At 45.4% G+C, this 24,225-nt stretch overlaps 1 protein-coding gene across 1 annotated transcript in view; it reads right to left on the reverse strand.

Annotated features, from left to right (window-relative positions):
- DLGAP3 (DLG associated protein 3) overlaps nt 1-24,225 on the reverse strand; it is a 62,005-nt gene that overhangs the window by 11,618 nt on the left and 26,162 nt on the right. Inside the window, exons 4-8 of the mRNA XM_086378256.1 lie at nt 21,387-21,592; nt 20,984-21,056; nt 10,109-10,322; nt 9,515-9,828; nt 8,985-9,070 (exon numbers count right to left, since the gene is read on the reverse strand). Coding sequence (XP_086234382.1) covers nt 8,985-9,070; nt 9,515-9,828; nt 10,109-10,322; nt 20,984-21,056; nt 21,387-21,592 — 893 coding nt within the window. The remainder of the gene's footprint in view (nt 1-8,984; nt 9,071-9,514; nt 9,829-10,108; nt 10,323-20,983; nt 21,057-21,386; nt 21,593-24,225) is intronic.

Consider the following 24,225-nt stretch of genomic DNA (forward strand, 5'->3'; position numbering starts at 1 on the left):
ATGTCTCAAGTACTCTTTGGGAAATACTTTTACTAAAAATAATTCACTGCTTATCTGATAATCAAATTTAATTGGCTAATATAGTGTTTTCTACTCATGTTTTTTCTTTTGTTTTGTTTTTGCTAAATTTGGGATTTAAGATAAGATCTTAGTGGGAGAGATCTAGAAGTGGAAGCTACAAGGGGATCCCATGATTGGAGAGAGTCAGAAGTAAAAATCACATGGTTTCGATGTTCTCAGAAGGCCCTAGAACAGACTTCTGATATTCAGCAAGGACATTTGATGCATTCTTTTATCAAGGCCCAGAGTATGCTGGGTCTGGAAAGACAGGTGCTGTGGGATGCTCTGAGACAGGGCTGGTAACTGTTTCTTAACTATGCTCTCTCCCTCCTTCCCACCACAGAGTCTTAGCACCTGCTGGTCCTTCTGCCGGGAACGCTCAGCTCCCACTTCCACCTTGTTGATTTTTGCTCATCCTTCAGGTCTCCACTCAAATGTCACCTTCTCCGCAATGGGGAGTCCATGCCTGACCCCCATGATGGGTCCAAACCCCGTATCACACACTCTCACAGTGTATATACCTCTCCTCTGAGGCTCCTGCAGTTATACTTCTGCATCACTTAGGAGGTTCTTAGATTAATGCAGCAGCAAGCTTCACAGTGCAGGGTTGTGTCTGGCTGGGTCCCCCTCTGTATCCTTGGTGCCCAGCACAAAATATAACACAAATACCAGGGATACAATTAACGCCTGTGGACAAATGAATCTTAGGTGGGGGCATGGTGGAGATGGAACTGAAGGGGCACCAACCCCAACTCCTGTCTGTCTCTAAGCCAGGCCACCGCTGCTGATGAACAACAGCAAAGACCCACAGGCAACTCTCAGGTGTTATGGGCAATAAATCTGAATTTTTCGCCCAAAAGGTTAGCAGAGAACCCCTGCATGGCAGAAAAGGAGAAACTTTTCCTCCCCTGCCATTTTTAAAACCAAAGTACAGAGAGAGAAAGAGAGAAATACTGGGACCAGTGAGACAGGAGCAAGGACAAGAGAGTCCAAGAAAACTTGGTGGCAGCGGGTGGGGGGGCTAAGCCTGGATGCATGCCTAGAACGGCTGCTGGTACTCATGGCTCACTTTTACGTACCAGTTGGGACATGGTGTGTGGTAAGTCAGACTTTGAGTGCCAGGGACATAAGGGACAGAAAGGACAGCGCAGGCGCATAACTAAGGATGCCTCCAGCAGACATACAAGCGAACCTGGCCAGAAAGATGTGCCAGATTTCTTCTCTCCCCACCTGTCACCCCCTCCGGATTCCCAATGTGATCACCTGTCCCAAGCAATTCAGTTCCTTAGACATTGATCCAACACCATCTCCCCTCTCCAACCCACCCCTCCAAACCTCCCTGAGCACCTACAAGAGGACAAGGAAGACCTCAGTCTCTACCTGTCCCCACCCTTCCTGACTTCACTCCAAATGCTTCCAAAATCAGTCCACTTCTCTGTCTACTGTTCATGGCCTAGTCCAGACGACTGATCGATGTAGTGGACTGAACCAACTTAAGAAGTTCCCACCCACCACCCCCATTCACATAGAAATGCTGGATCAAGCAAAGCCCAAAAGGTGGTTTTGCTACAATGCCAAGCTTGAAAATAGGAAAGAGACAACTTCAAGTATCAGAAACAAAGAAGAGATTCAAAATCTGAGTGGTGAACAGGAATCTCAGCCAAGTGAGCCACAGGAATACGGGCCAGACATATGCTACAGGCTAGATGGTAATGCCCAGGGAGGATAAAAGGAGACACCCTGAGCCTGTGCATCCTGGGGACCTGGAAGGAGACCCCATGAATAAAGCCAGCAGCCAAAAAAAAAAAAAAATGGTTGTTTCATTTACAAACGCAGACTAAAAGACTCATGTCATGATTCAGGTATGTGGCCTGGAAGCAGGATGCTGAAAAATCAGAATATTAAGGCTGCTCTGTGTGTGGGTGTGGGGTCTGAATGAGTAGTACCAGTGAAATACAGAAACCTCAAGCTGAGATATTAACTCTAAAACTGGTCCCAAGCTCAAGCAGTACTTTGGCATAAAGGGAATTGAACCCAGGAGGAAGCAGTGGGCAGTAACAAGCAATAGTGAACACATAAATTGTTAAAACATGTTTGTAAATCCAAACTATTAAACCATAAAAGATATAACAACAACTGATTTGGCAGGGTTTTTTAAAGAGGTATAATCAGAATAATAGAAAAACATAACATGGAAAATGAGAACTAAGAAGGAAATTAAAGTGTTTCAAGGTTCTTATTTTGTGCCTATTTCAAGATAGAAATAGTAATTTCAGACTCTATTAGAGAAATGTGAAATTAAGTATATTTGTTTGAAATCTGAGGGAAATCATTACTAAAACATATACTTCCAAACCAGTGGAGAGATGGAGGGAACAGGAGAAATAAAGTCACCTTGATCAGGTCAATAGATGGCAGAAAGTAGGGGAGGATAAAAACAAAGAAAAAGCATGTCCGGAAGAAAATTTTCCAAGAGATGATAGAAATAAGGCCAAATAAATCAGTAATCAAAAATATATAAATGGATTAAATAGGTCTACTAAACTCTAGCCCCATACTGCTTATGAGCAACATATCTAAAACACGAGGATACAGAGACATGAGGAGACAAAGGATGAAAAAAGATGCAGTGGAAAATTAATCAAAAGAGAGCAGACATAGCAATTAAACCAGGCAAAATCAACTTCAAGGCAAAAACCAGCAATAAGGATGAAAAGCATCCTATTTAATGATAAAAGGGCCAACCCATCAAGAAGATACAATAATCATAAGCCTGAATACTACTGACTTAAAAAAATGCACAATGTAAGGGCTGCCAGTTAAGTTTTACTGGGGGCAAAAAGGACTGCAGCCTGGGAGATACAAGCTCAGATAGCTCTGAGAAACTGCTCAGAGAGGTGAGGTGGAGGGACAGTATACACGCGATTTTGGAAAAGGGGGAGTACGTGCAATCAAGCACAGTTTTTTGTAGAAAGTTTCTGCTGATGAACAGTTGTCACGGTGAAGGATGTTAGTGCTTTTCTAGATATGATGAGATACAAGAACTGGGCTCACAGAAACAGCTCCTGAGAACATCTGACTATCTGAAGGCCTGTCCTGCCGGTTTTCCCGCAGAATGCCTCATTTCTGCTCTCCATCCTGAGCTCCTTCATGGGTGTCGGAGGTGCTGTTGCAGCAACAGCACATGATGTAATCCTCGTAGAGGTGGATGGATGGCAAGCACCCACGGCAGGTGCCAATTTGTGGTCGACAATACTAAATAGCATTCTTTCAAGTTAAAGAAAAGGATTAATAAAATTCCCAGGGGAAACAGCACATCCATAATCATGTAAGACATTTTTAACACACCTGTCTCATAACTGTTAAACATCCAAAAACCAAAGGTAAACATTTGAAAAATGTAATTTGTAAGTCTGACTACATATACGTATATGATGAAGAAGCCCTGACATATTCTAAGGAATAAATAGCATACAGAATGCATTCTATAACCACAATGTAGAAAATCTAGAAACTGAGAATGAAAAGGAGCCCCGCACACACACACACAATACATTTGGAAATCTTTAAAAAAAATTCTTCTAAATAATTTACAAGTTAAAAAAGAAATTATGATGAAAGTTACAAACTAGTTAGAACTGAACAATGAAAACACTGCACCCTAAAACTGATGAGATACAGATACAGCAATGTAGTTAGAAGCGAATGGATAACCTTAAAAACACATTAGAAAATAAGAAGTAGTGTTCTAGAGGCTGAAAATAAACAAACATGGTGAAAGAAAGAAAATAATAACACAAAAGTAGTAGAAGAAAGGAAATATTAAGGGTCAAAGAGAAACAATAGAGACGCTCAGCCAAACCAAAAGCTAGTTTTTTTTTAAGACTAATAAAGGACAATTTTTAACAATATATTAAAATAATAAAATATACAAACCTTGGGCAAAATGAGTCAAGAAAGAGAGGCAGGGTATAAATATGTGGTATTAGGAATAAAAATGAGGCACAGCTTATAAATACGTTAAAATTTTATAAAATTATAATAGTATCAGAATATTTATACCAAAAATTTTGAAAACTGTCGATTTTTGTTATAGGGCCCATTTTTTAGAAATACATGAGTCACAAAAATTGACTCAAGAAGAAAAATAAAACCAGACTGGATCAATAACCTGGAGAATCCCAGGGATGGGGGAGTCTGGTGGGCTGCCGTCTATGGGGTCGCACAGAGTCGGACACGACTGAAGGGCCTTAGCAGCAGCAGATCAATAACCGCTAAAGAAACTGAAGCTGTAGTTTGAAGTTCCTCCTGTCCCAGAAAGGCATCAGGCCCAGACAGCTTTATAGGCAGCCTTTACCAAAACTTTAAGGGAGAGATAACCCTTATTTTACACAAATTGTTTCAAAGAACAGAAACACAGAGAACACAACCAAGCTCATTTTCAGAGTCGAGCATAACCTTAATGCCTGAACTAAATAACAACAACCAAAACAAAATTGTAGGCCAATATCATTTATGAACATAAATATAAAAATCTCAAGTAAAGTAACAGCTATTCAAAAATCCAGCAATGTCTATGAAAATAACACCACAAGACTGTGACAAAAAATGTTAGAGTTCCATATACTCATTTTTCTCTTTGTCTGCAGCAATAAGAACCCTAATTTTCAGCTCTGCTCATTGCACTTTGCTTCCCAATAAAAGACTATTCCACAGCCTCCCTTGCAGCCAGATGCCACCATGGGATGAAGCTTTAGCCAATGTGATGTGTGAAAGTGCTGTCTGTAACTTTTAGGAAGTCTCTTAAAAAGGAGGGACTGCATCCTCCTCCTCTCTTCCTCCTTGGTACTGCTCAGGATGCAGACAGGATAGCTAGGGTTTTATCATCAGCTTCTTGGATGAGTGCTATAAAAGGGTGGAAGATCAGCAAGATAAGAGGAGTCTGGGGTCCTGACACTGAACTTCTACATCCAGGCTTTTTATTTGTTTGTGTGCATGCTAAGTCACTTCAGTCATGTCCAACTCTCTGTGACCCCATGGACTGTAGCCTGCCAGGCTCATCTAGCCATGGGATTCTCCAGGCAAGAATACTGGAGTGGGTTGCCATGCCCTTCTCCAGGGCATCTTTCCAACCCAGGGATGGATCCTGCATCTTCCCTGTCTGCTGAAAGTGAAAGTCCCTCAGTCGTGTCTGACTCTTTGCAACCCCATGGACTCTACAGTCCAAGGAATTCTCCAGGCCGGAATACTGGAGTGGGTAGACTTTCCCTTCTCCAAGGGATCTTCCCAACCCAGGGATCAAACTCAGGTCTCCCACATTGGGGGAGGATTCTTTACCAGCTGAGCCACAAGGGAAGCCCAAGAACACTGGAGTGAGTAGGCCTTGTTTAGCCAAACTTAGCCCTGTTTAGCCAAACTTAATCCAAATTGATAATGGGATCCATCGAGGTTTAACCCAGGAATGAAGGAATGGGTCAACATGGAAAAATCTATCAATATAATTCAGCACATTACAGATGAAAGGAGAAAATCTAGGATCATATCTCAGTAGATTCTGGAAAAGCACTCAATAAAATTCCACTCTCATTTTTTATTGAAAAATAAAAACTCTTAGCCTACTAGAAATAGAGAGGAATTTCCTTAACTGGTAAACGATTTCCATCAAAATCTGCAGCCAACATCATCATACTTCTAAGTGGGACTTAGAAGATATTCCCTAATATCAGGAATGACACACGAATGCTACACTCAACAGTGAACTAGAAGTCCTAGTCGACGCACTGTTATAAGAAAAAGAGATTTTACTTTTATCTATTTATTTACTTATTTGACTGTTACATGCAGCTTGTGGGATCTTAGTTCCCTGACCACGGATTGAACCCACACCCTCAGCAGTGGAAATGTGGAGTCCTAACCATTAGACAGCCAGGGAATTCCAAGAAATTTTTAAAATATAGATTTAAAAGAAATATTCTCATTTGCAAAACTGACTACATTAAAAAAAGTCATGATTTTCAGACAAACTTTGGGTCTTAATAAGACAGAGCAGAAGGTTGCTGAATACAAAATCAACATGTAAAACCTAACAGTGTTCCCATACATTGGTAGTACCCAGGTATACATTTAACAGGGAAAAAAGATCCCTAACCTCAGATTGTCCACAATGCCCTCCTTCTGGACCATGAAAAAATCCTGCTTCCTAGCCTCCCCATGTCTGCCCTTACTTCCCTCAAATTAATTCTTCACTCAGCAGCTAGTGATCCTTTGCAAACATAAATTAGATCACACCACACCCCTTCTTTAACCTTTCAAAGGCCACTCATCAGTTAGAATCAAATTCCAAGGGGAGTTTAGGGAAGAATGGATACATGTATATGCATGGCTGAGTCCCTTTGCTGTCCACCTGAAACCATCACAACACTGTTCATCAGCTATCCAAGTGTCCAAGTGTTAGTCACTCAGTCGTGTCTGACTCTTTGCGATCCCGTCAGGCCCCTCTGTCCACAGAATTCTCCAGGCAAGAATACTGGAGTGGGTAGCCATTCCCCTCACCATGGGATCTTCCTGACCCAGGGATCAAACCTGGGTCTCCTGCATTGCAGGCGGATTCTTTACCATCTGAGCTACTATACTCCAATATAAAATAAGAAGGTTTTTTAAAAAAAGAATTAAGTTCCAGTTCTTTATCATGCCCATGCTCTATATGACCTGGCCCCACCTATTCTCCAATCCACTGCCTCACAACCACCCCATCCTGTTCCATACCAGCCATATGAAGCTTCTTTCAGTTCCTGAAGCGTGTCACTCTTTCCTCTCCCAATGCTCCCACATAGCGCTATGCCCTCTTTCTGGGATGCTTCCCGCAAGCCCACCAGCCCCCCACCCGCTATCACCTGAGTGCTCCCAGTCAGCCCTCAAGTCCCAGCTTAAATGTCTCCTGCTTAATCTGAATAAAGTCCCTTCTCTCTTAGCACCTGATTTTTTCTTTCATATGACCACTGTAATGTGTAATAATATCCCATTACTTGTTATACCATAGTGTGTAATCATATTTTTACTCATGTATTATTTTCTTTTTAAACTTTATTTAATGTATTTAGTGATTGGCTGAACCACACAGCCTGTGGGATCTTAGTTCCCTGACAAGGATCAAACCCACACCCCCTGCACTGGAAGCACAGTTTTAACCACTGGATCTCCGAGGAAATCCCACTCATGGATTGTTTACTTGTTGCCTTGATTCCCTTCTAGGCCACAATTCCTACGAGGGCAAAAGTCATGTCTTTCACGCTTCCCGGAGCATTTAACAAAGCTGTCATGTAACAGATGCTTAATAAGCATCAATCCAGGAGTGAATGACAGAGTTTGCTGGTTTAGCTCAGGTCTCAGCAGCATGCTTGCTGTACTCTTCCCAGGATTCAGGTTTGTTTTGCGGAATGGGGGATCTCTGGGGGTCTATGTGGATGAGGGACCAAGAAGCCTCATCAAGAGGCAAACAGGGCCACGTGGGCTTGGTTGATGGTCCATGGTTCAGCATGAGAGTTGGCGGCAGGGTTCTGAACACAGAGCTGCACCTAGCCATGACTCCTACCCCACCTCTCAAGAACTCAAGTCATGGACTTGCAGGATTTGGTTTGCCATAAAGTACAACTTTTCTGAGCTCTTTACGGTATATTAAGAATTTGAAGGGGACCTCCCTGATGGTCCAGTGGCTAAGACTCCACACTCCCAATGCAGGGGCCTGGGTTCGATCCTTGGTCAGGACTAGATCCTACATGCTGTAACTAAGACCCAGTGAAGGTAAATAAATAAAAAGAATTTGGAGGACAGGAGCTTTCAGGAATAATGGGGGCAACAAGGGTGTCTTTTTGCTGTCCTCGATAGAGACGTTCACAGCCTTAAGAACATATGGAGCTGCAGGGAGCTAACATGAAGAGGAGGAAAATGGTGAAGCCCCACAGGAACTTCAAGAAGTCTTGATCACACACACACACACACAAAATGCTCCCAGGGGTTCCCAGAAATAGCTGGGGGAATTTAGGGAAAGTCTAAAAGCCCAACAATGGCAACCAGAAACAGAGCTGCTAAGGACTGCTACGGGCACTCTAGTTTTATTCCTTCAGAGGGTACGCCTGGGCCACACAGATTACCATGAAACTCTTCCTGCCAGCCCCAGGCACCACACTAGGGCCACTGGCCTGGGAGCAGGGCAGCCCAGAAGGTAGATGGGCCACTGTGGCACTGCTCCTGGTCATTAGGGAAAGAAAGCATCTTCCACAGGAACGCAACAACAGAGGGACTCCTTCCAGTGTTCCCTCCAGAGCTCTCAGTGCTAATTTTTCAGTTGGAAATTAAGAAAACAATCTTTCTGAGGCCATCTAATGCCAGAGAGTGGCTGTTGATTTCTTGGGTACAACACACACTCAAGCATATAATAGGTACCCCCGACTGGTTAAATGCTTGTGTGAGCCGAATGAGGAGGAGTGTTGTATCGACCAGGGGTCCCTGAGAGGCAATCTTCATGTTTATTTCTTTTTGAGCTCACATACTTGTACACCACAGGAAGTCAGCAGGGACTGGAAAAATCCTGTGATCCTCTGTAAAGCACAGCTGCTTGCACCCACCTGCCACTGTTCCCTACCACCCCCTTCCCTGGACCTCTGTATACCTCCTGTCCACCGCTCAGCACCTGGGACAGGCACTGGAACTAAGAGAACTCACTTGAGATCTGATGACTGCCCAGGGTGGGGCATCTCTGCGAAGAACCTCTGTGGCTGCTCTGATGCCTCCCCAGTAAAAGGGCTTGCTCCCCAGGACCACGAGGAGAGGGTTACAGGGAGACCAGGCCTGTGAGGTCCTTATGCAGCCCTCTCTCCTCTTCTCCCCCTGTCCACAAGGCCTGAGATATCCCCACTGGGACCTACCTCTTGTCTTCTTCTACCTGTACACCGATGGAATGGAACTCTCTTCGACTCCTATTCTCCGTGTCTGAGTCCGAGATAGTCTCCACCTGGTGGCAAGGTTGGGGAGTCAGTAGGCAGAGCTAGACCAAGGCCCTCAAGCTCTTCCTCAGGGAGAAGGGCAAGCGATGCCTGAATCTCAAGCCAGGGGGTAGATCCTGCCAATATGACCTGCCTGAACAGGACGGCAGACCCTGGAGGTTAGATGCATTAAGGTTACAACTTCTGGGCACCGCTCTCCGCTTGCCAGGGGTGATGGTGCCAGGATGAGGGACAATGATGTGGGCCGGGCTGTTTGAAGCAGCAACCCCAACCCACGCCCCGTCGATGATCAGGCTAAGAGCAAGCGAGGAAAAGGTCTGTGTATCCAGAAGGCCCCACTGACCCTCTCAACCCATCCTCAACATGGCCAAGGCCATACAGAATCCATGGTGTTAAAAATTTAAGCAACCAAGAAAAAGCAAAACTTTCGTTGGCGCCTCCTTCGGCCATACCTGAACCCCGATGGACGGCCGCCACTTCCGCTGCCGCGCCAGGCTCCGCAGCTCCTCCCTGCCAGGAATGGTCTTGATGATGAGTGTGGGGGGCTTGGGGCTGGCCCGGGGTGGCACCGGCGCCAACTCCAGGGTGCGCGCGCCCATGGCCGGGCCGTCCAGCCCGTCCGCGGAGCTGCAGCGCCGGGCTGGGCCCTCCGCCGCGGTGAAGCTCTCGTGGGCGGAGTCGGTGCTGCTCTGGGCGGTGATGGAGATGCGGGGCGGGGCCTGGCTTCCCGGCGGGATGGGGGGCGGGGCCTTTCTGAAGTTGAAGGCTGCGGCCAGGGAACCCAAAGACACAGCGGGTGAGAAACGCGGTCCGGGTAAGAGTCTGTGGCCGACCACCCCCCACACCCACGCAGTAGCACAGGACCCAGCAGCCACGCCTAACCCACGTGCTGCTACGTAAAGAACCACGGATCATCCCTTCATCCGGCCCAGAGAGGCAAGCGATCTGCCCAAAGTTGAGCAGCACGGCCGCGACCAGGGCCGGAGCTGGAACCCAGATCACTCTCCAACCTAGGGCTGGGCCAGGGGCAGAGAGGGCATACTCACAGGAGCCGGGCCTCCCTGAGACAGAGGCAGGGGCAGCAAGGAGGGGCAGGCAGTCGTCGTCTTGAGAGCAGCCAGCCTGGATGGCCCGGAGGTAGCTGTGGCTCCGCATGCGGAAACAGCCGGGCAGATCCAGAGCGTCCACGGCCTGGGACTCCAGTTCCCCAAACACGGACCCGCACACGGCCTCCAGCTGCTGGTTCAGCTCCTCGCTGAGCTGGGAGCAGAGACCAGAAGGACAGTTACCGTGGTGCTGGAATGGGGGCGTGTCTGAGGCACTTTGCCTTAGGAACATCTCTAGTTCTGCAGAGGCTGGGTCTCAGTGTGAGACTTAGGTATTTGAACTAAAAGAAACCCCCAGCCCATGCAGAGAAAGATGGAGGCACCTCTGCCCTGTGCTGGTCCCGGGGCCTGCTTTGGGATCAACCTTGGTGTCTAATCTTTCCCCTAAATACTCCTCCCTCTGCCCCAGCTATACCTCTCCCAGACAGCGCCATCTTCCTCTCCACCTGATCCCATCCCCTCAGGGTTCTCTCACCTGACCCCTGGGGGAGAGGACAAGGGAGCTGACAGCCAAGTATGGGGGGGTGAGTACTGCAGGGAAGAACAACTTTTATTATTTATGACCTGAAAAAGTGAAAGTCACTCAGTCATGTCCAACTCTTTGCGACTCCAAGAACTGCAGTCCACCAGACTCCTCTGTCCATGGAATTGTCCAGGCAAGAATACTGGAGTGGGTGGCCATTTCCTTCTCCAGGGGAATCTTCCCCAACCAGGGACTGAACTCAGTTCTCCTGCATTGCAGGCAGGTTCTTTACTGTCTGAGCCACCAGGGAAGCCCATTTATGACCTACTGCATTACAAAAATGATCAAAAGCAACCTATAGAGATATAATCATGTGGAAGGAAGGAAATTAATGAGTACATAATGGAGCAAAAATTATCAGCCTTGTAGTGTTTCAAGCCCTCCCCCACCTTCTGCCCACTAACTAACGAGGGACTCAGCCTGGTTCAGCCTGCAGGTTCCTAGCCTGCCCTCCTCCTCTGAAGGAAGTTCAGTCACTGAGGATCAAGATTCTTGTTTTTGGTTTTGATAGTTTGTGATGCAGAATCACTTTGTGATGTGTTAAAAAGAATTTAAGCAACTAAGAAAAAGCAAAACAAGAATTTTGTTCATGGAACCATGTTGCATAACACTGCACTAAGACTAAATACACCAGAGGCTGTTGCTTCATTTGCTTTGAATGAGCAAACTGGCAAAAAGAAAATATAAAGGTATGGAAGAAGGTGGGTTAGTGGTAAACTCAACACTCAGGGAACAGGATGGTTGCATTTTTGACCTTGAGCTTCAGAACAGCCAGCACTTTGAGTATAGGCTGTGGGTTGTTTGCAAGGGCTGTGTTGTAAGACTCAGCTGGACTCAAATGCTGGCTCTGCTAGTTCCTAGCAGTGTGGCCTGAGAAAGTCATTTAAAGTTTTTGGGCCCCAGTTTAATCACCAGTCAAATAGGAAAGATAATGGTACCATACTCGTAGGACTATTTAGGGAACTCAAAGAAAAACATGAGAGGCACCTGGTGCAGGTAAGCCCTCCATCCGTGCAGTGTGTCTCAGGGCCTGCCTGGCAAACACAGGCCAGCACTCATGACAACCACACTAGTCTTGTCACTGAGTCCCAGAGAAATTCCCCCACGGATGATTATGCAGAGGTCACTGGATGAAGTCATGGACAAGGTCCTCAGTAGCAACCAGAGGATGAATATGACAGCAAGTATCCCGTGGCTGCATCTTGTGACACCTCCCAGGAAAGAGTCCTGGCATCCTATTTACGTGCAGTCAACAGAGAAAGGAGCGGCTTGATCCACGTGTAAAATGTAGCTCAACGTTTCCAAACTCGGCCTCCAAAGTATATATGATATTATAACACTACAGTCTACCTCAAATTGAGCAGGAATTCCCATCCTATTCTACCGATGGGCAAACCAAGGCTCAGAGAAGGTAGATGAATTATTCAAAGATGCCCAGCATGTACGTGAGAAAACCAAAGTGCTCAGTTTCCTGGCTCTCCTGCCAAGCTGACTGAGTATCAGAATTTCCTGGAGACCTTGTTAAATTTACATTAACTTGGGCACTACCCTAAGGATCTGAACCCAGAGTTCTCTAACTCTAAGCCTCTCTTTGTTTTGACTGCTTTGAAGGTCAGAGCCAAATTCTCTGGAGATTCAGGTTCAGTGATTCCAATATTGGCCCAGTAATTAAAAAGGAAGACTGTCTTCAGCTTTTTTCTAAATGAACTTCATTACAAGTGTACAGAAATTACAAAAAAAGTGTTAGTCGCTCATTCGTGTCCAACTCTTTGTGACCCCATGGACTGTAGCCTATCAGGTTCCTTTGCCCATGGAATTCTCCAGATAAGAATACTGGAGTGGGTAGCCATTCCCTTCTCCAGGGGATCTTCCTGACCCGGGGATCAAGCCCAGGTCTCCTGCATTGCAGGCAGATTCTTTACCATCTGAGGTACAAGGGAAGCCAATGGACAAATCACAACTCCTTGTGAGTCTACCTCTCAGTTTCCTGTCTCTTGACCTCTGGGGTACCAAGCACCAGTGGTGCCAGGCTATTTCTAAAGCTCAAGAGATAAGCTAACTCCTGCTATTTCTAGGCGAGGCTCAAGACACTCCCCAACCAGAACCAATCCAGCCCAGAGGGTCCCTCTGAAGCACAAGAAAGCTGACCCAACCCCAGGAGAGAGCATTTTGACTTCAAGTCTGAACACCAAGGATAGAAGGAGTCTCACTCTGTGGCCTGTCTCTGTATCTCTAGCCCTCTTCTGTGTGTAAAGCACTAGGCATAACATCTGGCATATAGCAGATGCTTAATAAACATGAGCAGACTTCCCTGGTGGTCCAGTGATTAAAAATCCACCTGCCAATGCAGGAGATAGGTTCAATCCCTGGTCCAGGAAGATTCCACATACCGTGGGAAAACTAAGACCAAAAGCCGCATCCACTGAGCCCATGCACCTAGAGCCTGTGCTCTGCAATGAAAGAATCTACCACAGTGAAAAGCCCATGCACTGCAACTAGAGAAAGCCTGCACCAGCAATGAAGACCCAGTGCAGCCAAAAATAAATAATAAAATAAATAAATTTTAAAATAGAAAGAAAGAAACTGAAGTTGCTCAGTCATGTCTGACTCTTCGCGACCCCATGGGCTGTAGCACCCCAGGCTCCTCTGTCCATGGAATTTCTCAGGCAAGAGTACTGGAGTGGGTTGCCATTTCTTTCTCCAAAATTTTAAAATACTTATGTATATAATAAAAACAAATAAATTTACATTGCTACTATTATTAGTAGCAAGAGGTTCTTAAATCACAATGACAATACTTCTCAGAGGCCCCTCTTTCCCAAAGGTTCTCAAGCTCTTGAAATCCCAACCATATGTTAGTTCCATAACCAACTCTATCTAAGGCAGACAGAAGGCGGGTGAGGAACTCCCCAGGGCCACACATCTTCCATCTCTACTAGCCAAGAGGAACTTCTAGAGTTCCAATAAGGGACCAGGACCCAAGAGAAATGCAGACTTTTATAGACTCTCAGAGGAATATTGCATCTGAGCTGATATTTACTGTATTACAAGTATGAAATTGTAACATTATGCTGTGAATTCTCCTATTTTCCCTATACAGCCTTCTATCCTGCTCCCCCTGACACTTACTTTCAGGTGAGTCAAAAATCAAAAAATCCTCTTGGGAAATAAGAACCTTAGCCTTTCTGCAATCCAGACTCAGAATCAGTATTTCCAAGGCTGTGGGATATTTAAAAGAAAATATTTTGTTTGGGTCTAACTGAAAACTGTCTGTACTGGTGCTGGTGGGTCTAGTTGGGGGCAAGGCAACATCCTGTATACTTTACATATAGCATTTGGCTTAGATAACTTTGGAAAACCCTCTCATTTTAAAACATTCTAAAACACTGGATAAAATATAACAAACATTTCATATGCATAGCTGAGCTCACAAGAAAGAGAGATAAGTCCCCAGGGGACAAAAACAAAGAGGAGATTGGAAAATCAGAATATTAACTGTGTGAGCCAATGCTGCAAACAGCCCAGTGGAGGTGGGAGGTAGGGGGAAGGGGGAGCTGGTCTCAGTAACCAAAGGACTTAGATTTTGACGCCCACTTGGGTGTAGGAGTAAGGCTCTGGGCCCACATGAAGCATGGAATTGGAAATGGGAACCTGCATACAAGTAGAAAAGGAGAAAGCTTTGATAAAATGATAAACTAGAAAAAAAATCAATTATCGGCACAGACTGATGACAAAGGAGGTAGTCAGAAGTCTAGGCACTGAGGAGGGGGGAAAGAAGATAAATTCCCTAAGGATTTACACTCACAAGGTAGTTTTCACACAGACACAGGATTTTGTATCTACATGGGCCAGATCCCTCCCCAAATTAAAAATAAACATGAAATGGTCCCAGACCAAGAACAGTCCAACAGAGCAATCTAAAAATCTGGGGGACCCACTCTTAAGCCAAGCTGATGAGGATGATCACAAATAAAGCTCCACTGAAGATGACCTCATATTAGAAAGTGTGATCTGACGTGGCCCCTAAATCTTCACCTCCTGGCATTCACACTCTCGCATAGTCCCCTCCTCTTGAGTGCAGATTAGACCTATTTGTCCACTTCTGATGAAAAGAATATGGCAGATACAATGGCATGTCACTTCTGAGATTAGATCACAGAAATACCAGGGCTTCCACCTTGGACACATTCTCTCACTCTCTCGGAGCCTTAGCTCTGGGGGAAGCAAGTTGCTGTGCTGTGAGTTGTATTATATTATGAGCCATACAGTGAGTCCTACACATTACGGATATGAAGCCTGCTGACCGCAGGTGAGCATGGAAAGAGATCTTCCTCTACTCAAACCTTGAGATGACTGCAGCCTTGGCCAACACCTTGATACAGCCTGTAAGACATCTGACCCAGGTGGCACCAGCTAAACTGTGCTCAGATTCCTGACCTATAGAAATTGTGAAATAATAAGTATTTTTTGTTTTAAGACTCATGTTTTTATTGGTTTGGTTTTGGCGACACTGGGTCTTCGTTGTGCTGTGCAGGCTCAGTTCCTGGTCGAGGGATCAAACCTGCGTCTCCTGCACTGGAAGGCAGATTCTTAACCACTGGACCATCAGGAAAGTTCCAAGACACTATGTTTTGGGGTAATTTTTTTATGCAGCAATAGGTAACTGGGCCTCCCAAGTAATGCTAGCAGAAAAGAGCCTGCCTGCCAATGCATGAGACATAAGAGACACAGGTTTGATCCCTGGGTCGAGAAGATCCCCTGGAGGAGGCCATGGCAACCCACTTCAGTATTCTTGCCTGGAGAACCCCATGGGACAGAGGAGCCTGGTAGGCTACAGTCCAAAGGATAGGAAAGAGTCGGACCTGACTGAAGCAACTTAGCACAATAGGTAACTAATATAAACAGCGACAGAAATAAGAACTAAACTTTTATTGAGTTAAGCTATTGAGAATTCAAGGTTTATCTGCTATAGCAGCTAGTATTACCTTAGCTAAAGCAGATTAGCTTTTAAGCTATGTTTAAATTTTCTAAAACTTAAAAGATAAATAAAGCTGAAAACATAAGGATAGAATAAAAGCTTTGGGGAAAAAAAGCAGAAAGATTTCCAAAGAAACCAAATCAGATTTCTAGGTGGGGGGAGGGGAGGGGAAAATTAAAACACAAATAATGAGTTAAGTAGTAAATGAAACACAACAGAAGAGAAAAATAGAGAACCAGAAAATATATCTGAGGAACTTACTCCAAAGGCAGCAAAGAGAGGTAAATAAATGGAAAATATGAAGGAGAGGTTAAGATATATAAAGGAAATGATAAAAAATACCCCAAACACAACCAATAGAAGTTCTAGAGGAGGGACTAGATAAAATATGTCTGTGTTAGTCGCTTAGTCGTGTCCGACTCTGTGTTACCCCATGGACTGTAGCTTGCCAGGCTCCTCTTTCCACGGAATTCTCCAGGCAAGAATACTGGAGTGGGTAGCCAGTCCCTTCTCCAGGGGTCTTCCTGACCCATGGATCGAACCTGGGTTTCCTGTATTGCAGGTGGACTCTCCAGGGAAGCCCAGATAAAATGTAGAAGAAGCAATATTTTAAGAAATAATAATGGTGGTTTAGTTGTGAAGTCATGTCCAACTCTTGTGACCCCATGGACTGTAGCCTGTCAGGCTCCTCTGTCCATGGGATTCTCCAGGCAAGAATACTGGAGTGTGTTGATAATAATAGTCTAGTCATTAAGAATTTTCCAGACTTCTGACTTCAGACATAACAGAGTGAGGATACCAAACCCTATGCCCTAAGACAACTATAAAGCTGCACAAAGCTCTCCAAAACAACCATTTTATCACTCTGAAAATCAATCAAAGTTATACAACAAAGAAACACATTCATGAAAATTGCTGAACTTTGGGTAAGAACAATGAGTCTGTAGTGTCCTCACCTGGAGTTGATCCCATAACACAAGTTCCCAGCTCTATAAGTTGCAATAGTTCAACTAGGGTGGACCAGGCTATGAAAACCAGCTGCTTAACTGCAACTAACAAAGGGGGCTCACTTTATTCTGAGCACTGTCCATTATAGTGTCAAGAATAAGAATAACCAGCAGCACTAACAGGTTGAGGTTTCAGCACTGTTTAGAGGCAAGCAATGGGCCTGGCAGACTAGACAGGAACTTGATGGGGAATTCTAGAGGGGAAAGATAGCCACAGAGTGATAAGCACTTCACACAATCTGGTTAACTAGAGGCTGGGTGCATGTACTACAAAAATCAGAAAGGCCTTGAGCCCACCCACATATCCCTGGCCAATAGAGCCTATGCATATGTACAGAAGGAATGTAGGAGAGCCTGTGAAAAATAGAAGCCAGAGCAGGCTTGAAAACAGCAATGTCTGTATTCCTCAGCTCACACACAGAACCATGAAAGGAGAGGAAGGAAGCCTTACTGGCTTGAAGTTTTTGAGCACAACCTCTGATCAGTCTCTGGCTGGACACTAAGCTATGCAGAGACAGGGTCAACCCCTAGGAAACCAGGCTTTAAAATAAAATCAAGAAAGAAAAAAAATTAGTGAAGACATCAGAGGCTACATCTGGCAAGGTAGACAGATTTCACAGATTTAGACCAGGAATTAACAAATAAACAAAGCAATAGCAATCTTCAAGAGGTAAAATAAGAATCCAGAGTTGCTACAATATATTAAATAAAATGTACAGTATTCATGACACTGTGTAAATAAATGAGAAAATGTGAATGTCCCTGAATGTTTGATTTATTACACAAAGACTACAAGGTAGTTATTATAAGAATGTTCAAAGAACTAAAGGAAATCATATTTAAATATTTAACGGAAAGTATGACAACAGCGATGGCATTAATAGAAAATCACAACAAAGAGAAAATTTTTAAAAAAAGAAGAAAAGAATCAAATGGAAATTCTAGACCTGAAAAGTACAATAACTGAAATTTAAAATTGGCTAGAAAGGCTCAGCATAAAAAGTTATCAGTAAAACTTAAGATAATCAGCATAGATTATCCAATATAAAGAATAGAGTGGGGTGAAAGATTGAATAGAAATGAGCAGTGTCTCAGAGACCTATGGGCGACATCAAGTATACCAGTATGCATGTAATTGGAGTCCCAGAAAAAAGATGAGAGAGAGGAAGAAAAAATATCTGAAGAAATAATGGCCCCAAACTTTCCAAATTTGCTGAAAAACATTAATCCACAGGTCAAAGAAACTCAGTGAATCCAAAGCAGACTAAATACAAAGAGATCCATACCCAGACACATTACAGTCAACTTTCTAAAGACAAAGAGAACATATTTTTTAAGAAAATCTTAATAACCACAAGAGAAAAAACATTTCATTGCATACCAAAAAAAAATTATTAATTGACTTTTCGTCAGAAACCATGAACACCAAAAACAGTGATATTCAAAGTGTATAATCAAAGTGCTTAAAGAAAAAAACAATCAACCAGGAATTCTATATTCAGCAAAACTATCCTTCAAAAAATGAAGGAAAAATAAAAACGTTTCCAAATAAATACAGACTGAAGAAAGTATTGCCAGCAGAGTTATCTTATAAGAAATACTAATGCAAGTTATTCAGGTTAAAAGGAAGTGACATCCAAGGGTAATTCAAATCCACAGGAAGAAATGAGGAGCACCAGAAATGGTAAATATGTGAGTAAATATAAATATGTTTCACACTTTTTCTCTCAAATTCTTTAAAAGACATAAGATTTTAAAAAGGTTAAAAAAGACAGAAGAGTGTGCAAAGTAATTATTCCATTACTATTATCAGTTTATAATAAGTTTTAGCTTATAACACATATATAGAAAATATATATGGCAATAATAGCACAAAGAAGGGAGAGGAAAAGGAGATATATTAGAGCAATGCTTGTATATTTTACTAGAATAAACTAGGTTTTAATTAGTTACACAGGTAATTCTTAGTGCAATCACTAATGCACTAAATAATATAGTAAAGGGAATTAACAAAAAGAAATAAAACTGTACACAAAATATTTAATCCAAAAGAAGGCATAAAGGAAGAACAGAGGAACAAAAATGACATGAGACAATCCAACCAAATCAATAATCACATTAAACGTGAACAGACAAAACACTCATTCAAAAGCCAGAGATTGTCAGACTGGATCAAAAAGCACATAGGTTGAAAGTAAAAGGGTGTACCAGCGAACAGGAACATGAGAGAATGTTCCAGATTTGATGAAAGACATGAATCCTCAGATTCTGGAAACACACGTGTGTGTGTGTGTATGTATGTGTGTGTGAGCATGCACACACACATACACATCACTGTGAAACTGCGGGACACTGAAATCAAAGGCAAGATCTTGACAGCAACCAGAGAGAAGTGAAAATTACCAACAAAGACAGTTGGGTTAATAGCAGCCTTCTCAACAGCAACAACAGAACAGATGACAGAGGAATATCTTCAAAACACAGAGAAAAATAAATGTTGACCTAGAATTCTGTAATAAGCTAAATTATGTTCAATAGTGAGGGTAAACTATATTTTTGGTTAAAGGCAGAATTTGCCACTGACATGTACTGAAAAAAATTACTAAAGAATTTACTTTAAAAGGAAGGAACGAGAGAATTCCCTGATGGTCCCGTGGGTAGGATGTGGTGCTCTCGCTGCCTGGAGGCCAGGTTCAACCCCTGGTCAGGGAACTAAGACCCCACAAGCCACACGGCACAGCAAAAAATAAAATAAAAGGAAGGAATGAAACGCAAGAAGGTATAGTGAGAGGGAACTAAAATACTGTACATGCTAAAGCACTGAAGTACAAACTAAAATACTGCAACAAGTACATGTGAGAAAGGAAGAGGTGATCAGAAGCAAATGGAGAAAACAGTGGATGGAGCAAGTAACCTGGAGAAGAAGGGAAAGGGCACCAGCAGTTTGGTTTTGGACATTTTAATTTTGAGATGTCTACTCAGCATCCAAGCGAGATTTCAATACACAGTTAGATATACATGCCCAGTATTTATGGGAGAATGTGGGCTGATGATAAACATTTGGAAGTCTTCAGGCTCTCAATAAGATTGAAAGCCATGAGCCTGGATGAGCTCACCCAATGAGTGAGTGTAAGAAGAAGTCCAGGAAGTAAGCCCTGGAAAGCTCCAGTGTTTAGATCCTGAAGAGTTTGTGGGCCCCAGTGACACAGACTGAGAATAGGCAGCCAGAGAGAGAATCTAGAAGAATCTAAAAGATGTGGCATCCTCAAGGCCCACTGAGAGAAGTGTTTCAGGCAGGAGAGAATCATCAGCTGTGTTAGATGTTGCTGATGGCTCAAGTGAAACAAAGACGGAGCATTAACAAGTTTAGCAACATAGGCTGGTCTTACGTGAAAAGATGACTGTGCCAGTCAAGATTCCCTGATTCAGGAAATGTAACAAAGAAATGCTGAGAGACAGCAGCAGCAACAAACAGTGAGAGCCAAGGAGGATAGACTTTTGCTTTTTGCATTGCTTTTTTTCCCCAGCAAACAGTAAAAATAGCTAACCTTTATCAAGTGTTGGCTCTGTGCCAAGAACACTATTATAATGCCTATTTTTAAATAGGGAGAGTGGGGCTCAAAAAAGTCAAGTAACTTGCTCCAGGTCACTCAGCTGGTAAGAAGTGGAGCTGAAATTCAAACCCACCTCAAGCATTCAATTACTAAACTGCACTGCCTTCTTTAGTTAAGGGGAAAGTCTATACTTGGGTATAGAACTCACATTTATAAAATACCAGTTTGGGACTAGCTTCCTTGTGTTTGCATATATTTTTTCTGAACTCCCAAAAACCCTCTGAGATAAGCATCACTACAATTGTCATTTCCACCATGAGAAAACAGAGGCATTGAGAGGAAAGTATCTTGCCAGTGGTCCCCAGGGTGGAGTGGAGAGGAGAGAGCTCAAGCCCTGATCATCTCTGAGACTGAAGCTCTGCCCTCTTCAGTCTGTGCGGTCAGGCCTGCCTTTTACATGGGGTGGGGGAGTTGGGGCAGTCAGACCAGGACAGGGCTAGGGAAGCTCAGAGAACTGACACTGCCCTTCCAAGTCCATCACTTGGAGGATGCTTGGCGGTTTTTAAGGATGTGACTCTCTGAGATCCTCAGTCTGATTCAGCTCTGAGAATTCCAGGGCATGCTTCCCAGCTCCCCAGAACCAGACCTGTGCTCTCTCCAGGGGCAGATTCCTGATTTTTAAGACCAAGGCTGAGCATGGGAGCGAGTCCTCCTCCCCACCCATTACCCCTGGCATGCTGGGCTGCTTCCTACCTGTCCGGTGGTGAGGGAACGGCTGTAGCCAGGAATGGAGCTCCGCGGGTGGATCCGGGGTGGTACACAGCAGCTGGGAGAGGTCAAAATTCCAGATTCAGAATGGGGATCTGCTAGGAGGTGGGGGAGGGGAATGAGAGCACTGGGGTCCCTGAATGGGTTCTGTTCCTCAGAAGCCCCCAGAACCTCCAGGAGGAGACTGCTGAGTAAAAGGACTGTGCTAAAGAGGCATTCAGATAGGGGCTTTCACGGGCACCCCCTCTTCATATGGGCCAGAGCGAGACTGCCCAGTGGAACCCTAAGCAGGGAACCTGACTGGTACCCACACGATGCACACCTCCTGCAGGCACCCAGCATCAGCTTGCTGCCCCCTCCCCAGCCCCCAGCTCTCCCTTGTCCTTACTTTATCCGGGCCTGGTCCACACTGGAGGAGCGGCGAGTGGTGAAGCGCCGGGCGACCGCTTTGGGAGATGTCTTGGGGCTGCCTTCCGAGTCTCCGCTCTCCTCATCCCCCATGGCTTTGATGTAGCTGCCGCTCCGCATCCTGCGGCAGGGGATCTCCCCGTCCTTGCCCCCAGTGGGGTAACCCCCCCAGTCATCTTGCGGCACCTGCAGGGACAAGGGGCCTCAAGCACCTACTAAATCCTGAAGCAGGGACCCTCTTTCTTCACTGCCAGTGGGAGATGCACAGCCCTGGCTCAAGCAAACCACGCTCAGGAATATGTCAAGGCAGATCAGGTGAGGTCTCCCCTACAGGACATGCCTCTTCACCCTCCATGGGCCTTCTGCTACCTGACTGAGGGCCATCTAAAGAGTCTAAGGGCTCCCATGATAGGTGCCAAGAAGCTCAGAGGCCAAAGTGACCTGTGTCAATCTCACGCCTAGCAGTAAGGCAGCCCCTGACATCAGTCACCTTTCACCCCTCCTTCTCCTTCATCCTCTTAATGTGCTTACATCCCAAATCCTCTGACGTCCCCCTCCCTTCTGTGAAGAGCCACAGGAGGAGCGACATCAGTTTGTGTTTCAGAAAGAGCACTTCAACAGTCCAAACAGAGGTTGGATCGTGGAGAGCCAGGAGCAGGGCAGGGGCTCAAGTGGTGAGAGGGAGACCAATTAAGAGGCTGATGCTGTTATCCAGGCAAGAGATGATGAGGCCTAAATTAAGACAATGACAACGAGGGGGAAGAGAAGATGGAAATGAGAGGTGTTCAGGAGCATCAGTGAGCCTGATTAGACTTGGGGGGTGAGGGGGCGGGGAGCAGTCGTGGAGGACTGGGAGGCTGCTGGCTGAGGACCTGGGGGATGGTGTTGTTGCTCACTGAGCCACAGAATCCCAGAGAAACAGATTTGGGGGAAAGGTGATAGGTTCAGGGTTGAGCATCTTGAGCTGGCAAAGAACTGTGGAGCAGGTGGTTGAGTGTTTGGTTCTGGAGTTCAGTGGAGAGATCTGAGCTGGAGGCAGACATGGGGGAGTCATGGGTGGCAGCTGAATCCATAGGAGTGAATGAAAGAGCCCAGAGGAAAGAAGAAAGAGAGGTGGGCAGGGATCCACTGACATTTAAAAGGGGGACTGCGAAGAAAGGGAGAGGAGCCTATGAAGTCACCTGAGAAGGAGTGGGCAGATGGGTGGGAGGGAAGTCAGGAGAACGCCCTGTCACGGAAACAGGAGACATTTCCAGAATAGAAGGAGTTGATAATGTCAAATGCCACAGTGCATGCTAAGGTTAGCGGTTTGGGCTGGGGAGTTAGAACCATATTCAAATTCTGGCCCCATCACTTGCTAGCTGTGTAAATGTGAGCAAAGTTGGTTAAACTCTGCCACAGTTTCCTCATCTGTGAACTGGTAATGATAATTACGCCTGCATCACAGCACTGGTGGAAACAATAAATGAACCAACAGAGAGTAAGGGCTCAAGATTAACTACCATAACGGTAAGCATTGAGAGATAGGAGGGTTCTCAAGAGGCCATTGATGACCACTGCCAGGACATTTCAGAGGCCAGGAGTGTGGAAGTCAGTCCAGTAAAGGGGAAAATGAAAGCAAATGGTGGAGTCTATGCTCTAAGAACTTGGAAATGAAGGGGAGACAGGAAGGAGATGGAAGGGGGTATGGGGTTAAGGAAAGTTTGTTTTGTTTTGTTTTTAGGATGAGAGCGATCTGGGTATGTTTGCAGGATGAGGGAAAGAGTCAGTAAAGAGAAAGATACTCTTTAAATGTGGGGACGAAGCAGGGACAGTTCATGGATGAAAGGGATTCCGAGGAGATGGGCTCAAGCCCTATGGAGGGGTCACTGCGGGATGCGTGGTCCTAGCATCATCTCTGAGCCAAGAAGGAAGGGGATGATGGGGGCTGGGGATCTTGATGAGTCTGCACGTGGGTGAGGGAGTCCATAATGGTTGGCCTGTGCCCATTGAAAAGAACAGGCTAAGTGGGGGTGGGGATCAGGGTTTGGGGAGAGCATAGGGTTCCAGAGAGGAACAGAGACTGTAGGGTGAGGCTAGAGGAGAGGCCAGAGATTAGTGTGAGAACAGGGACTAAGGGATGGGTGGGCCCCATGAAGGAGCCCTCGGTGGGAGGATGGGGGGGTGCTGGGCTCAATCAAATGGGAACACAGGGAGGAGATGAGGCTCCATAAAGGAACAAGGGCTCCAAGTGAGAAGGGGGGTTCTGGAAGTTGGCAGGAGACCTGAATCCAGTAGGAGAATAGAGTCTCAACAAAAGGGCTGGGGAACCAACCAAGACACCTGGGCAGATGCAGCCAGCTTCCCCTGCTTTTGTGCCAGGGGAGTACAGGTTGTCTGTTCTCTGCTAAACAGGCTCAGACTTCGCAGTCCTCAGATCCCCTGGAACCCTAGCCCCTGACAGGGCCTCCCCTTCCCCATACTCTACAGAGAGGAGCCACAGGCAGGCAGAGGGAGGTGACAGGACAGCCAGGACACGCTCTGCCACTCTGCAGGGTTCCCACTCCATAGCCACCGCAGAGCTGCCGGCTCCTCTGCAGGACACTGTGAGGTGCATGTTAAAAAGGAAGCCCCCAGGGAGGTCAGGGCAGCCCTGGAGAAGCAGCAGGGAGCAGCGGAGTGGAGGCAAGGCTCCAGGGATGGGAGAAGAAGGGCTGGTGTTCTCTCCTGAGCCCTTTCTTCGGGACCCTTCAATTCCCAGTTTAGAGAGCCTTCCTACCCAGGGAGAGGGCAGTGCAAGACCAATCCTGAATCCCACAAGTCTCCAGTCTCCCCTTCTG

Source organism: Bos grunniens, chromosome 3, assembly GCF_055505025.1.
Source record: "Bos grunniens cultivar Pamir isolate PY7600 chromosome 3, Bosgru_T2T1.0, whole genome shotgun sequence".
NCBI lineage: Eukaryota > Metazoa > Chordata > Mammalia > Artiodactyla > Bovidae > Bos > Bos grunniens.